The following is a 12,362-nucleotide window of genomic DNA, read 5'->3' as shown; positions in this document are numbered from 1 at the left end:
AGGGGCGGGCTCGTCTGTGCCCTGTGTGGGGAGGCCGGCCTGCGGCGGCCCCTGTCCACATGGGCCTGGGGGGGGGGGGCAGCAGCGCTGCGGCCTGGGCACCTTGGACAGCTTGTGGGGTGGGCGGGGGGAGGCAGGGACCCCTCACCCTCCTGTCTTGATAGAAAGGCTGTGCACTGGCCACCAGGGGGCACAGGAGAGCCAGCCCCATGGCCTTGGTCTCTCAATACCCAGCCTTTCCACAGAAGGGTCGGCAGTGCCACCTGAACCCAAAGCCGGGACCCCCAGAATCTGTGCAGTGACCATGGTTCTGGTTCTCCCATTACTTAGAATGTCCTCCCTTCTAATGCAGGGAGGGCGCTGGGGAGCCGGGCTGAGGGCCCGCCAGACCCCTGCCGGGTGGGGGCGCCCCTCCGCCCGGCCCCGCGCGGCCCCTCCGCCAGGCTGACTTGGTTTGCTTCGCTCTGTCTCCAGGGCCCGCACGTCCGTGCCGTGCTGTCCTACCACAGCTCTGCCATCGTCAGTGCCCGCGCCTGGGTCCGAGCCCACCGTCACCCTCTGGGGTGTGGCTTGGCCGGTCTCTGTTGGCAGCGGTCTTAATGACCCCGGCATGGTTCCCACGTGATGGTAGACAGATTGCTTTTCACATTTGCTGCTCAGTGAGGCAGTGCAGGGAAGCAGGGCTCGATCAGCTGTGTGTCCGTGTGTGTCTGTGTGTGTATGTATATTTGTGTCTGTGTGCCTGCGTGTGCCCGTGTGTGTGAACCTGTGGGCATCTGTGTGTCTCTCTGTGTCTCTGTGTGCCTCTGTGTGTCTGTGTGTCTGTATCTGGGTATGTCTGTGTCTCTGTGTCTCTGCGTCTGTGTCGCCGTGTGCGTTTGTGTCTGTGTCTGTGTGTCGCTGTGTGTGTGTCTGTGTCTCTGTGTGTCTCTGTGTGTGTCTGTGTGTGTTGCTCTGTGCTCACACACTGACTCACGTGCATCTTCAGGCTCTGCTGCCCCGCACGCTGACTCGTGCGGCCTGGAAATGAGAACCGGGTCGGAAGGGAGAGTGAGAGCGCGCCACGGGGGTGTTGTGCAGCCGCGCCCCCACAGTGCGACCGGATTCAGTTGTCTTGATTTTAAACGCTTCTATCATTTGAAAAAAAAGGTGCCCTGGCTGGGGAGGTCAGTTGACGGCAGGTTTGATCCTCAGTTGGGCACATACAGAAGGCAACCGATCAGTGTTTCTCTCTCCCTCTCCCCCTTCCCCTCCCTCTCCCCGGTTTCCTCTCTTTCTAAAATCAATAAACATATCCTTGGGGGAGGATTAAAAAACAATTTTTTAAAAAGGTAATATATCCAAATTCAGAGTTTAAGTTATGAGTTTGAAAAAAGAACACACAGGTAACTGAGGAGGGAAAAGGGAAGAAAAAGCAAAAATAAGTTAGAAAAAAGTAGAAATGGTTTTGTAAAAGCTGGTTTTTTGATAAGCCGGCGCTCCGCCCACCGCGGAGCCCTCCCTGGGAGAGGCCCCAGGGTGAGCTCTGGGCCTTGCGGGGCTTCCCGGCGCAGGAGTGGTTGGCTGCGTGTGTGTGGCCCTGTTGAGACTCTCGGTTACTAAACTTCTATTTTCCAGGTAGGTGAGGGGGACGCACTGCCCAGGGGCGGGGGGCGGGGTGCATCGGGTCACGTATCCTTACGTGACACATGATCGACTCTGAACCGGGGCTCCTCTGTTTCCGTGAGATATGTGCTATTGCTCCTTTATCAGTGGCCTTGCTGTGACTTTTCTTTCTGGGACTTTTCTGTCCTCCATCCAGAAGAGAATTAAAGGTGGGGACTCTGACCTGGAGCCCATAGACAGCTGGCTCATAACCCAAGGAATGGTGAGAGGTCACCAGCTGAGCACAGCCCCTTGTCCCCCCAGCGCTTACCTGTGTCACCTGCTAAGCCCTTGTGAGTCAGACAGTACAAGGCCATCCTCTCCTCCTCTCTGGGTGCCAAATTTTCTCCTCGTATCTTTGTAAACTCTCCTTAAGTCATAGGCGTCCAGCCCCAGAAAACACCTGCTCAGGTGTTCTGCTGAGGTCCGGGCCGCGGGGCCTTAGGGCCTGCGCGTGTTCAGGAGTGAGGGAGGCCCACAGCGCTCACTTTTCCCAGATGGGCACAGTTGCTGTGGCTTTCGCTTCTCAGAGAAGAGACTCAGATCTCCTGCCCAGTTGGCGAAGCCCCTGCAGCCAGTGAGCTTGGCAGTCCTTGGCTGATGGGCTCTGCTCTACTACAGGGCAGCAGTGGCCTGTGCCACCGTGTCCCTCAGAAGGATCTGAGACTGCTCAAAGAGACACACAAACAGTAGGGACAGAATAAAAAGACGAAGCCACAGCGTTTAATATAAATGCACTTCGCAGGAAGTAAAGTTTTCCTGGGACACAGACCTGGGAGGGTCTTTCCTGCCTCTTCTGGTCAGGTGGCCCTGAGCCGGTACCTACAGAGAGGGTGACCCTGCTCCAGGCCGCTTGCCTTGGGGCGGGCAATTGTGGCCCTCAGCGAAGCCACAGCCCTTACTCACACCCAAGGTAGAGATCGAAGATCTGTGCGCAGCAGCGGGGGGCTGCAGAGGAGGAAAGAGGGGAAAAGCGGCGAAATCAGAGGCCTCTGCTTGCAGTTGGAGTCAGGGAGACACTGGATACATCCCGGGGGAGAAGCAGAGCTGATCCTCCGGGACTGTGCGAGGCTGCGGCCCGTAGGCCAGGAAAGCGTGCTGGGGCAGGGCCCTGGGCTCGGAGCTGGCGACCTCTGCGCGCCTCGCTCCAGGGGGCCCGGCTCCCTCCGCCTGCCAGACCCCACGGCCGGCTTTAGAGTCGGGGGCTGCCCGAGCCCCTCGTTTGCTGCGTCAAGGGCGGGCTGGCGCTTTGGCCCACAAGCGCAGCTGGCTGCAGAGCAGGGCTCCCGGAGACCATGTCCACGCCATTGTCCAAATTGGGAGGATCCAGCCATGCGTCCTTGTGCCTATTAATCCTGCAAAAAAAAAAAAAAAAAAAAAAAAAAAAAAGGTTTTGCCCACAAAAATTACCCTGAGTGTGGCCTTGGCAGCTGGGGGTGGTGCTGGCCTCTGCCCACACAGGCCGCCCCCCAACTACCCTGTCTCCTCCTAGAGCTCCAGTCTCTGACTCCCCAGAAACAAGCCCAACTAACCACTAACCTGGTGCCTCCTGCCTGGCTCAGTGTTTTTCTTTTAAACGATGTACATTAATTGCTTTGCCTTATTTCCTGTAGTGTAGAACCCTGAGTGTTTCCAAACCCCCCAGGTACAGATTCTTTATTTGGAAACTTTTTGTACTATCGAGAGAAGCCAGAGGGCTCACCGACGGGCCCCAGGTCGGTGTGCAGTGGGAGCCTGGGAGAGGATCCCACCCTGCCCCAAGCCGCAGAAACGGCTCCTGCGGCACTGGAGATCAGACCGCTAGACTTCCTCGGCTGTCGGCGCTGTGGGAGTCAGCCCCTCACACTCCTGGGACTTGCAGCACCAAAGTTAACAGCAGGCCCTTGCCAGTTGGAGAAAGCCCGAGAACCGTCAGGACCCAGCCTGTGCAGACACTGCCGATGTGGCGCGTGCGCTCCCGCCCCGCCCGCTCCAGCTTGCGGGCCTCTTTCCGGCCTCTTTCCAGCTGTGATTGGAGAGGAGTGTCCCCCATGGAAACTGGAATTGAATGTCTGTAGGTCCCAGCAAGAGCAGGAGTGGTTAGTCTAAAGATGCTGCTGCCAAAGCCCAGGTTTGGGGTGGGGGTGAGGGCTCCCTACTCAGACCTGGAGGACCCCATACACAGCCAGCACGAGGTCAGAGAGCCCACCGGCTGCCACCAAGCTCGTGGCAGCACCACCTGCCTTTGGGCAGGTGACCTCCTGCTCCCTAAGCAGAGCTGCCCTGCCCACAGGCAAGCGAGGAGCAGCTGACAGCAGAGAGCTCGCCCTCCACTGTGGTCCCCATCTGCCAGCGGCTCCTGGACTCCGCACATGGGCTGGGCGCCCCTCGCGGTCGCCTCTGCCGAGCCTGCCCTGCCTGCCTGCGCTCGGAGGGCATGAACCCGGGACCCTGGTCTTCGTGGCGGGTGTTCTTGGAGGGACTTCTTTTATCTTTCTCTCTTCACATTCTTCCTTTCTGGCTCCCTCCTCAAACTTGCTCTTCTTCAAACCCCTTGGACCAGCTTTCAGCTTGGATAATGACTCCAGAAGATGCTAAAACCACGGCGGGACAGAGCCCACGGTCCCTTAGGGAGAAGCTGGGCGGGCCCTCATTTGATGGCTGAGAACAGTGAGGCCTCGGGCCCAGTGACGTGCCCGAGGCCACGGGGCAGTGGCAGGGCCGGTGCCCCCTCCTCCCAGCGAGGCCTCGCCTTTGCTTCTACCAGCTGGGTGGGGAGTGTCCTCCCCTCCCTGGCAGTCCCTCCAGGCCCCGTGGGTGGGGCAGCGCGCCAGCTCGGTCTGTCTAAGGGCACCTGCATCCGAGAAGGGATTGCACCCAGGAGTGACCTTTACGGCCCTGATTTGGCGGGGGTCCTGTAGCTGAGGTAGTGTGCGACCTTCAGGGCGGCCCCTGCCGCCTTTTCTGCAGGCTTCAGCGTTGGCCCGGCTGCAGGAGTTGGGATTCGAGCCCTGAGGCCCAGTGCCTTTCCTATTCCAAGGAGCCAGTTCCAGTAATTTCTGACATCTCTTGGTTTCTTTTTAAATTTTTTTTAACAACTGATAGTCAATCTATTAAAAAGATTGATTTAAGCATCTGCAATGGAGACTTGAGGCCTGGCTCACTAGGGAGGGAAGGCGCCTGCGTAACACTCCAGAGGGGCTGGGTGAGCCAGCCTGTCGCTCGGGGACCCTCATCTGAAACTGATCCGTCTCAGAACCCTCCCCACAGGGATTTTTTTTATGTAGCAATTCTCAGAGTCTTGGTAGGCATCTGACTTGGCCCTCTCACTTTGAGAAGATTCTTTTCCTTTGAGCCTCTGATCTAGTCAGCGCATGCATCCAAAGACCTGGCGCTGCGGCTGGGTAGAGAGTAATTCTAATGTGGTGAATCGCCACCTCTGGTCCCCCGGGTGTCTTTCCAGTATCTTTAAAAGCCATGGCTGGGGAGCGGCTTCCTGAACACTTGTTCCTCCACAAGAGAGAACAGCTGTGAGTCTGGAACAGGAGCGGGCGGGACGGCGCTTTGCTGCTGCAGCAACCGTGTCTGCCTCAAAGAGCTGTCCCTGGGTTTCTGAATCCAGAAACAGACACACCTGCCTGGAAGTTAAAGGACTTGGAATTGTGGATGGTGAACACCAAATACCACTGAGCTATCATCCTGTTTCACAGATGAGGAAACGGAGGCCAAGAATTGCCTGAGCCCCTACCCCTCCTCCTGCCTGTCCACAGGAGGCTTGGGGCTGGGAGGCTTCTTAGGAAGGTGGAGCCTCTGGAGCCCCTGGTGAGAAAAAATGCCAGAGGGAGGGGCTTGCCGGGACCCGCCTACTGGGCGCTGGGCCTGGCCTGCAGGACGCCTTTCCGTGAGCACCCTGCGTGTGTGAGGAGGTCTAGGAGACGGAGGAAACGTGGTCTCCTGACCCAGCCTTAGGGGACCTTTCTGTAGTGGGTGAGGGGTTTCGCCAGCATCGGTGTTTATTTTCTGAGCATGCAGCTTTGCAGGATTAATTCTCAAAGGAGTAAACCTGGAGCATGATCCCCGGCTTCAGGGGACTTATTTTTGAACAGCAACAAAAGAAAAAAAAATCATAAGCTAAACCTGAAGGTTTAAGGCCCGTGGACCTTCCGTTTCTCCTAGGTGCACTGAGGCTGGGAGGTAAGGAGCCCCACCTGCCCTCCAGCGGCTGCTGCCGGCTGTTTTCTCTTTGAAGACGTGGCAGACTTTCTGAGCGTTAGTTCTGGGAACCTGGCACGGCACACACCCTCCCAGGGGCCTGGCATTCTGACGTAGAAGCATCAAGGTGTGAGAACCGGCATGCCCTGGCCCGGGTGTGTGTGAGGGCGGGGCCGGCCAGCGCGGGCGCACCCTGCAGGCCCTGCTGCTTTCTCTTAGGGGGGAAGGCGGTGCTGCCGTCAGCGCTCTTGGTAGCCCCTCTGGGCTCGTGTGACCTCTAGGGCAAGCGTCACGTGTTCTTTGTCTCCAGGAGTCACTTCAGGGTGATTTGAACTCCTTGATATTTTTTCATTCCAACATACTTAAGTCCTTAGTAAGTCAAAGAAAGAAAACAAAAACAGACTCTTGAGCTGTTCTTAAGTGTGTGTGGCCTGCCCCGCTGGGTCTGTAGCTCGGCCCAAGCACAGCAGCTGCCCCAGCTCACCGGAGGGAGAGGCCTCCGGCCTCGCTGAACGAGCGTGCGAGGCCTGCGGCCACAGTGCAGGCGCCTGCCTGCTTGGCATGCGTGGGGGGCTGCCCGCCCAGTGCCCTCCCCGGACCCGCCAGTGGCAGGTGTCTGCCTTGAGGAGTGGCTTGTCCCAGCAGGGCAGGGCTAGTGCTGGGAAGTCTTCATTCTCCTCTCTCAAGATAGTGTTGCTTTTTAGATTTGGCATAGTTCTGAAAGAGTCCTCTTACTGCTTATTTTATTCTTAGCCTAGATTGTGACATTGGGGTGAAGCCAGCTATGGACTCAGTGCTGGCAGTTCTTCTAGAAAGTGTGGGATTGTGAGTGAGCCACCTGAAGACACTTCCGGAGCCCAGGCTGGTTGGGGAGGGAGAGCTCGTCGCGTAAGGCCGGTCAGCTCATGGTCTAGGCTGGGAGCCACCATTCCATAATGTGACTTCTGGGGGTGAAAGGCTACCTTTACTCCTTTTCACATCATGCCTGACAGCAGCTTAAATATTTCTAGCCAAATGCATTGTCAGAGGCGGGTGTCCCTATGTGGGCCCTGCTCAGGCACCCCCAGGGTGCGTCTTCGTTTGCTGGGGAGCCCAGTCGCCACCGCCCACTGCTCCCCAGACCTCAGTTGAACTTCTTGATCACCGAAAGCTTGGAGGAAGGGGCAGGACTAAAGGAAGCCATTGCATTCAGACTACTTAGTCTCCTAAAGAAACACAAAGATGACTAAAGCCCCACAGTCCCTCCCTTTGTCATCGAAGCCTTTGTTTTTGTTTCTGTTGGTGGTGAGATGTGCAATCTTGTAGAGGCCACACCTAGACCCCAGTGCTTCCCTGCTACTCAGAGATGCACCAGGACATGCCCTGAAACACTGTCAGTGAGCAACCGGCCGAGCGGCCCCCTGGGCAGACTCCCTGGCGGACTGCGGGGTTGCCTGAGCACCCGAGCCTCCTTTCTGGGCCGACCGCCACGGGTGGCTCCTGGGTCACCCCTGCCCCCCAAGGACTGGGTCAACAGCAGCTAGACAGCACTCCTCCAATTGTCATCACCGATGAGTTCAAAACCGGCCGCAGGGGCTGCGCGTTGCTGAGATTAGAGGGCGCCTTGCAGACCGGTGTGCGACTGACACCGCAGTCAAAAAGTTCTCCATCTCAAGAACGTGTGCTGCCCCCTCCCCGCCATGGCCCGTCCCGCTGCTCCGCGCCGGCCTCCTCGCTGGCCTCCTCGCTGCTGCCCTCCCCTGTCATCTCCTGTGGCTGCCTCGCGTTGCCCACGCCTGCTGTGCCAATGCGTTTTTTGTTTTCATTGTTTTCTTTTTGCTCTGTGTGCGTTTTGGTTTCATTTGGGGGTTGCTTTTGATGATTTACTTTATTTGGTGTTCTGTCTCCCCCCGCCTGGCTGTGCGGCTGCCTGGCCTGCTGCTTCCCGCCTCCATAGATCCCCGTTGCGCAGCCCTCTGTCATGGACGACATTGAGGTGTGGCTGAGGACGGACCTGGTGAGACTCGACTTTTCTCTTTCAGGTGTGGGGTGTGGCAAGGACAGGCCGCGGGGACAGCCCGAGGGGGCTGCTTCCCGGGGGGGAGTGGGGTGGAGGAGGGGGCAGGGGCAGGTGTGGCTCCTATGGTCCGGGCACCTTGCCGCATGGCCGGCTCCTGGAGCCTGCGGAGGCGGCTGTGCTGAGCTCCCGAGAGCCCCGTCCCCAGCCCGCCAGGCGCCCGGCGGAGCCGGGACACAGCCAGCTCCGGCTGGCTCCCAAACACGCCTCCGTTTCCCCAGTTACTTTTCAACTTCAGGTGTGTGTGCGCTTGGGTTCTTTTGGTTTTTGTTTTCTTTTTGTTTTGTTTTTTTGTAGGGGAGTCTGTTTTTGAGGGGGAGTCTGTTTTTTGCTTTCTCATTTCTTTTCGTTGTGACGTATACAGAGGACTGGGCTGTTAAATCCACTGTTACGTCGCTTTCCCAGCATCTTCTTCTGTCTTGGGCCTAAGAGAACCCTGCCTCAGAAACCGTTGTCTCTGTCCGCAGAGACAGGGTGGGCGGACAAGCAGCAGGCCCTGGGAAAGGCTGGCGTCCGGGTCGAGCCCTCCCTCTGGGTCCCTCCCTCACTTCTGCTCTCTGTAGCCTGAGCTGCAGGCGGGTGGGCGCTGTGGCCTGAAGGCTGATGAAGAAAAGCCCTCTGGGAGGGAAAGGGCCTGCCCAAGGTCCGGAGCTGGAGCTGGCTGGATTCTTCCCCAGGCCTGGAGATGCCTCGCCTCTTGCTCCCAGCTGCCTCCCCAGAGTTTGTCAGGCCTTTACCCACAGCCGGCCTAGCCGGCTGTGGGCTGCCTGTGGCCCCCACACACAAGGGGAGCAGACCTGAGACAGGGCTTCCCGCCCCTTGGGCCCCCTCCCTGGAAGGCCAGGCTTCCCAGCAACAGGCTTGGCCCCCCAGGTGCCATGCCATGGGAGCAAGAAGGTGCCACGTTGTGCCTTTCCCAAGGGAATACCTGAAAAAGGGAGTCCACTCACAGCAGCGAAGCAGGAGGGCCAAGGCCCTCACTCCGCAAGGGGCACCCTAAGGTCCAGACGGACTGCAGAGCAGGCCAGTGGCAGAGCCAGGGAGGAGGGTGGCCTCCTGCGCCCCACAGGGCCTCGTCCGCCTCCCTCTGGCCCTCTGCTTGTCACCGGTGAGGCAGCAAGGCCTCCGTGGCCACCGTGTTCTCCCCGCAGAGCCAAGGCTCACCCACTCTCATTACCAAGAGGAGGCAGAGCCTGCACGGCTCCGCAGGAGCAGCAGCAGGGCTGGGGCTGGGCCTCTGGAGAAGGCCGGCGCAGCTCCTGGGCGGCCCGGGACGTGGCTTCCTGCCGGGCAGTGCTCTGCTGCAGGCGCGGCCCGGTACCAGGCCCTGTGCTGTGGCTCCGTGGCTCTGGCCCTCCCAGGCTTTCTGTGGTCCCCAGCTGCGGGCATGGATGGCGACTTCCCAGAAGCCTGCTGGCTGCGAGCGGTGCTGAGGACGGAGCTCCAGGGGGCCTGGGCGTGCCTCGTGGGTGGGTAACCTTTCACCCTTAGATGGGTGGGCACAGGCCTTCCGTGGGCCCGCCCTGCAGCTCGCCCTGAGAGCCAGCTTGCACCTTTTTAAAAAATTTTTCTGTTGGGCCCTTCTGGAGAATCAAAACCTAGAACCTTCTCACGTGGTTTCTGTTTTTGCTTTTTAAAAACTGTTTCTGTTTCTCCAATAAGACAGCACTTGGCTGTCACAGACCGGGCACGGGAGCTGGGACTGTGGGGGTGAGGGGCGGCCCGCAGGTCCTGATGGGGTCTCTCTGCTCCTCCCACAGAAGGGCGACGACCTGGAGGAGGGCGTCACCAGTGAAGGTACGGCCTGCCTGTCCCCGCCGCCTCGGCGCCCCCGCACCCTGCCCATTGGCCTGCTCGCCCAGGCCTCGGGCGCACACAGAGGCTGGCCCCCCAGCTGCTGGGCGCCCGCTGGTGCCGGGCCTCTGGGGCAGGAGCTTTGAGAGTCTGTCCCATCCCAGCCTCATGCTGGTAAAGGGAAGTGTCAGAAAGAGCGTGCGACCTTCAGAAGGTCACAGAGCTAGTGAGTAGTAGGTACATACTGCCATCCCATGTCAGCATGACCCCAAAACCTGTGCTCCTAAGCAGTTTGCCCCACCGTCAAATGCTCCATCCGGCCACGGCCAGGCCTGGCGTCCTGGGGCCTCCCTCTGGAGACCCAGCCGAATGGGCCACGTGGGAGGCCCATCTCGGTCCCTGCACTGCCCCCTTCCCTTGCCCCTTCCCCCTCCACCTCGGCTGCTGGCCTTTCCTCGTGCTGCCTCCTCACTTGGGCTGAGCATCTGGCCAGGCCCCTTCAGGCACAGAAACTTGCTTATGGGTTGGGGGTTCCCTGCCGAAGCTGAGTGGGGCCACCCCTCCAGCTCTCCCTGCCCTGCTTCCAGTGCTGACCGGCAGCGTGGAGAAGCTCCCAACCGAAAGGGACAGGAACGTAACTGTCCTCCCCCCCCACCCCTCATCGCCGGGCTCCCCACTCGTCCTGGAGACAGGGCGGGCGATCCAGCCAGGTCCCAGGCACCCCGGCTCTGGCTGGTGGCCCAGGCCAGTGGGCCCAGGGTTGGGGCTCAGGCTGGGGTGGCCCTGTGGGCTCGAGTGGTGCCAGGTGGGGAGCAGGGAGGATGTGGCTCTTAGAGCCTCTGTGCAGGCCTGGCTGCCCACCAATCCTGGCTCCTGCCTTGGTTTCATATCGCAGAGTTTGATAAGTTCCTTGAAGAAAGAGCTAAAGCTGCTGAAATGGTTCCCAGTCTCCCCTCACCCCCCGTGGAGGCCCCAGCCCCGGCCTCTGGCGCCACCGGCCGGAAGAAGCCCGAGCGGTCAGAAGACGCCCTCTTCGCCCTGTGAGCCGGTCTGCAGTTCCTCTGAAGGCAGGGCTCTCCCGTCCGCGCCCTGTCCGCACCAGGCACCGGCCCCCTCCTGCCCCCGGTTCCCGCTCGGCCCTGCAGTCCTGCACTGCTCTCTGTGGAAACGCCGCTGCGTTTGCTCCCAGGCCTCCCACTGGTCAGGACAGCCTCAGCCACCTTCTCTCCGGATGATGCGACAGTGTCACTGTGGCCGCGGGCCCCTCCCGCCCCCAGGCTCCCTCTGCTCATAGTTCCTCCCAGGAGGATGGGGCAGCAGGGCCCAGCCTCAGGCAAGGCCACCGACCCGCAGAGAAGGGGGTCAGGCCCTGGCCCTCCCTCCGTGTGGCCTGGCTCGGTGGGCCTCAGGCTGGCCGCCCTCCCTGCCCCTCTTTAAGAAAGGGCTTGTCCGCACCTGCAGGCTCGGTCTCCTCCTGGGCTGCTGCTCTTGGACACGTGTCACCTGGCAGCACGTGGCATGCTTAGCACTTTAGACGGCTCTGCGGGGTGCCTCTGCGAGATGTCTCTCTCCTTGAACCTCTCTCTGCCACTGGGCAGCTGCGCGTGGGACCAGCAGCCCCTCTGGCCTAGCATACTGCTGGCCGCGGGGGAGGGCGGCACGCAGCCAGCGGACAGCCCGTGGCCACTGGTGAGCTCCTGCAGAGGCGACGCTCCCGGAAGCCGAGCGTCCACACTACACGCCCTGCCCACAGCTGCCGCCTGCAAGGGCTGCCCCGCGGCCTTGCTCCGGGTTTCCAGCAGGCTGTGCAGGGCCCCGGCCTGGCCTACGGCAGCCCCCAGGCCCAGCCACAGACAGCTGTGGACCATGCGCGGATCCAGAGCGACACCGAGGTCTCTGTTCTTGGCGTGGGCCTTGGCCTTCTCCCCAGACTGTTCAGACATCCTGACCTCCCCCACCCCAGATGCCCCCAGGCCAGAGATTTGTATTCTCTCCCAGCCAACCGAGAAGACTGGCAGCCTGGGGTCACAGAGGCTCACGATACCTGCCCGCGCTGCTGCCACCCCGGAAACGCAAAGGCTGCATGGCTGCGTTGCTCCCTCCCATGGCCTCTGGGGCCCGGGCCAGCGTTCGGCCTGTGCGGGCCAGGCACCAGGGTCAGGCTTGGCCCGCCGCCATGTGTTCGCGCCCTGCGGTGTGGCCGGCCTTGCCCGCCTGACCACCTGTGCGGGAGGAGGGGAGCTGGGCTGGCCCAGGCACAGGGGAGCGCCGCGGGCCCAGAGGACGGTGGGAGGCCGTGCCGCCCGCCTACAGAGCCGTCCTGGTGGCAGCGAGGTGCCGTGCACCCCAGAACCCCAGGCCCAGTCTAGTGCTGTTGCAGCTTCCTCCAGAAAGGAGGCTTTGCGATCTGGCTGGGGGTCCATCTGGCAGGACCAGCTAGAGAGATCACACACAGCAGGTCCTCAGAGGACACCCAGGAAACAGCTGGGAGCTCAGCTGGACAGATTCCGTCTCGGCAGCTCGGCCACACCCCAGCTCTCCCTGTGCCCTGGCCCTGTCCAGCCGATGCCTCTCTCCTCACTTCCTGAGGGCAGAGCCAGCTGGCATGTTAACACTCAAGTTAGCTGGCTTGACCTGAGCTGTGGAGAAGGTGGCTGGGTGGCAGTTGTACCCAGCG

At 60.6% G+C, this 12,362-nt stretch overlaps 1 protein-coding gene across 3 annotated transcripts in view; it reads left to right on the top strand.

Annotated features, from left to right (window-relative positions):
* The window catches only part of TOM1L2 (target of myb1 like 2 membrane trafficking protein), a 117,666-nt gene extending 106,926 nt beyond the window's left edge, over positions 1–10,740 (top strand). Inside the window, exons 13-16 of one of the 3 annotated variants that reach the window (XM_054571132.1) lie at positions 1,802–1,867; positions 7,772–7,831; positions 9,652–9,688; positions 10,581–10,740. In XM_054571132.1, the coding sequence (XP_054427107.1) occupies positions 1,802–1,867; positions 7,772–7,831; positions 9,652–9,688; positions 10,581–10,729 (312 nt within the window). In that variant the 3' untranslated portion in view covers positions 10,730–10,740. The remainder of the gene's footprint in view (positions 1–1,801; positions 1,868–7,771; positions 7,832–9,651; positions 9,689–10,580) is intronic. The other 2 variants (XM_054571130.1, XM_054571131.1) reach the window with 2 other exon arrangements.
* The last annotated feature ends 1,622 nt before the right edge of the window (positions 10,741–12,362 follow it).

Source organism: Pteronotus mesoamericanus, unplaced genomic scaffold, assembly GCF_021234165.1.
Source record: "Pteronotus mesoamericanus isolate MK-2021 breed Mesoamerican mustached bat unplaced genomic scaffold, CSHL_Meso_final contig_22, whole genome shotgun sequence".
In the NCBI taxonomy this organism is placed as follows: Eukaryota; Metazoa; Chordata; class Mammalia; order Chiroptera; family Mormoopidae; genus Pteronotus; species Pteronotus mesoamericanus.
This window is presented reverse-complemented; position numbering and strand designations above follow the sequence as displayed.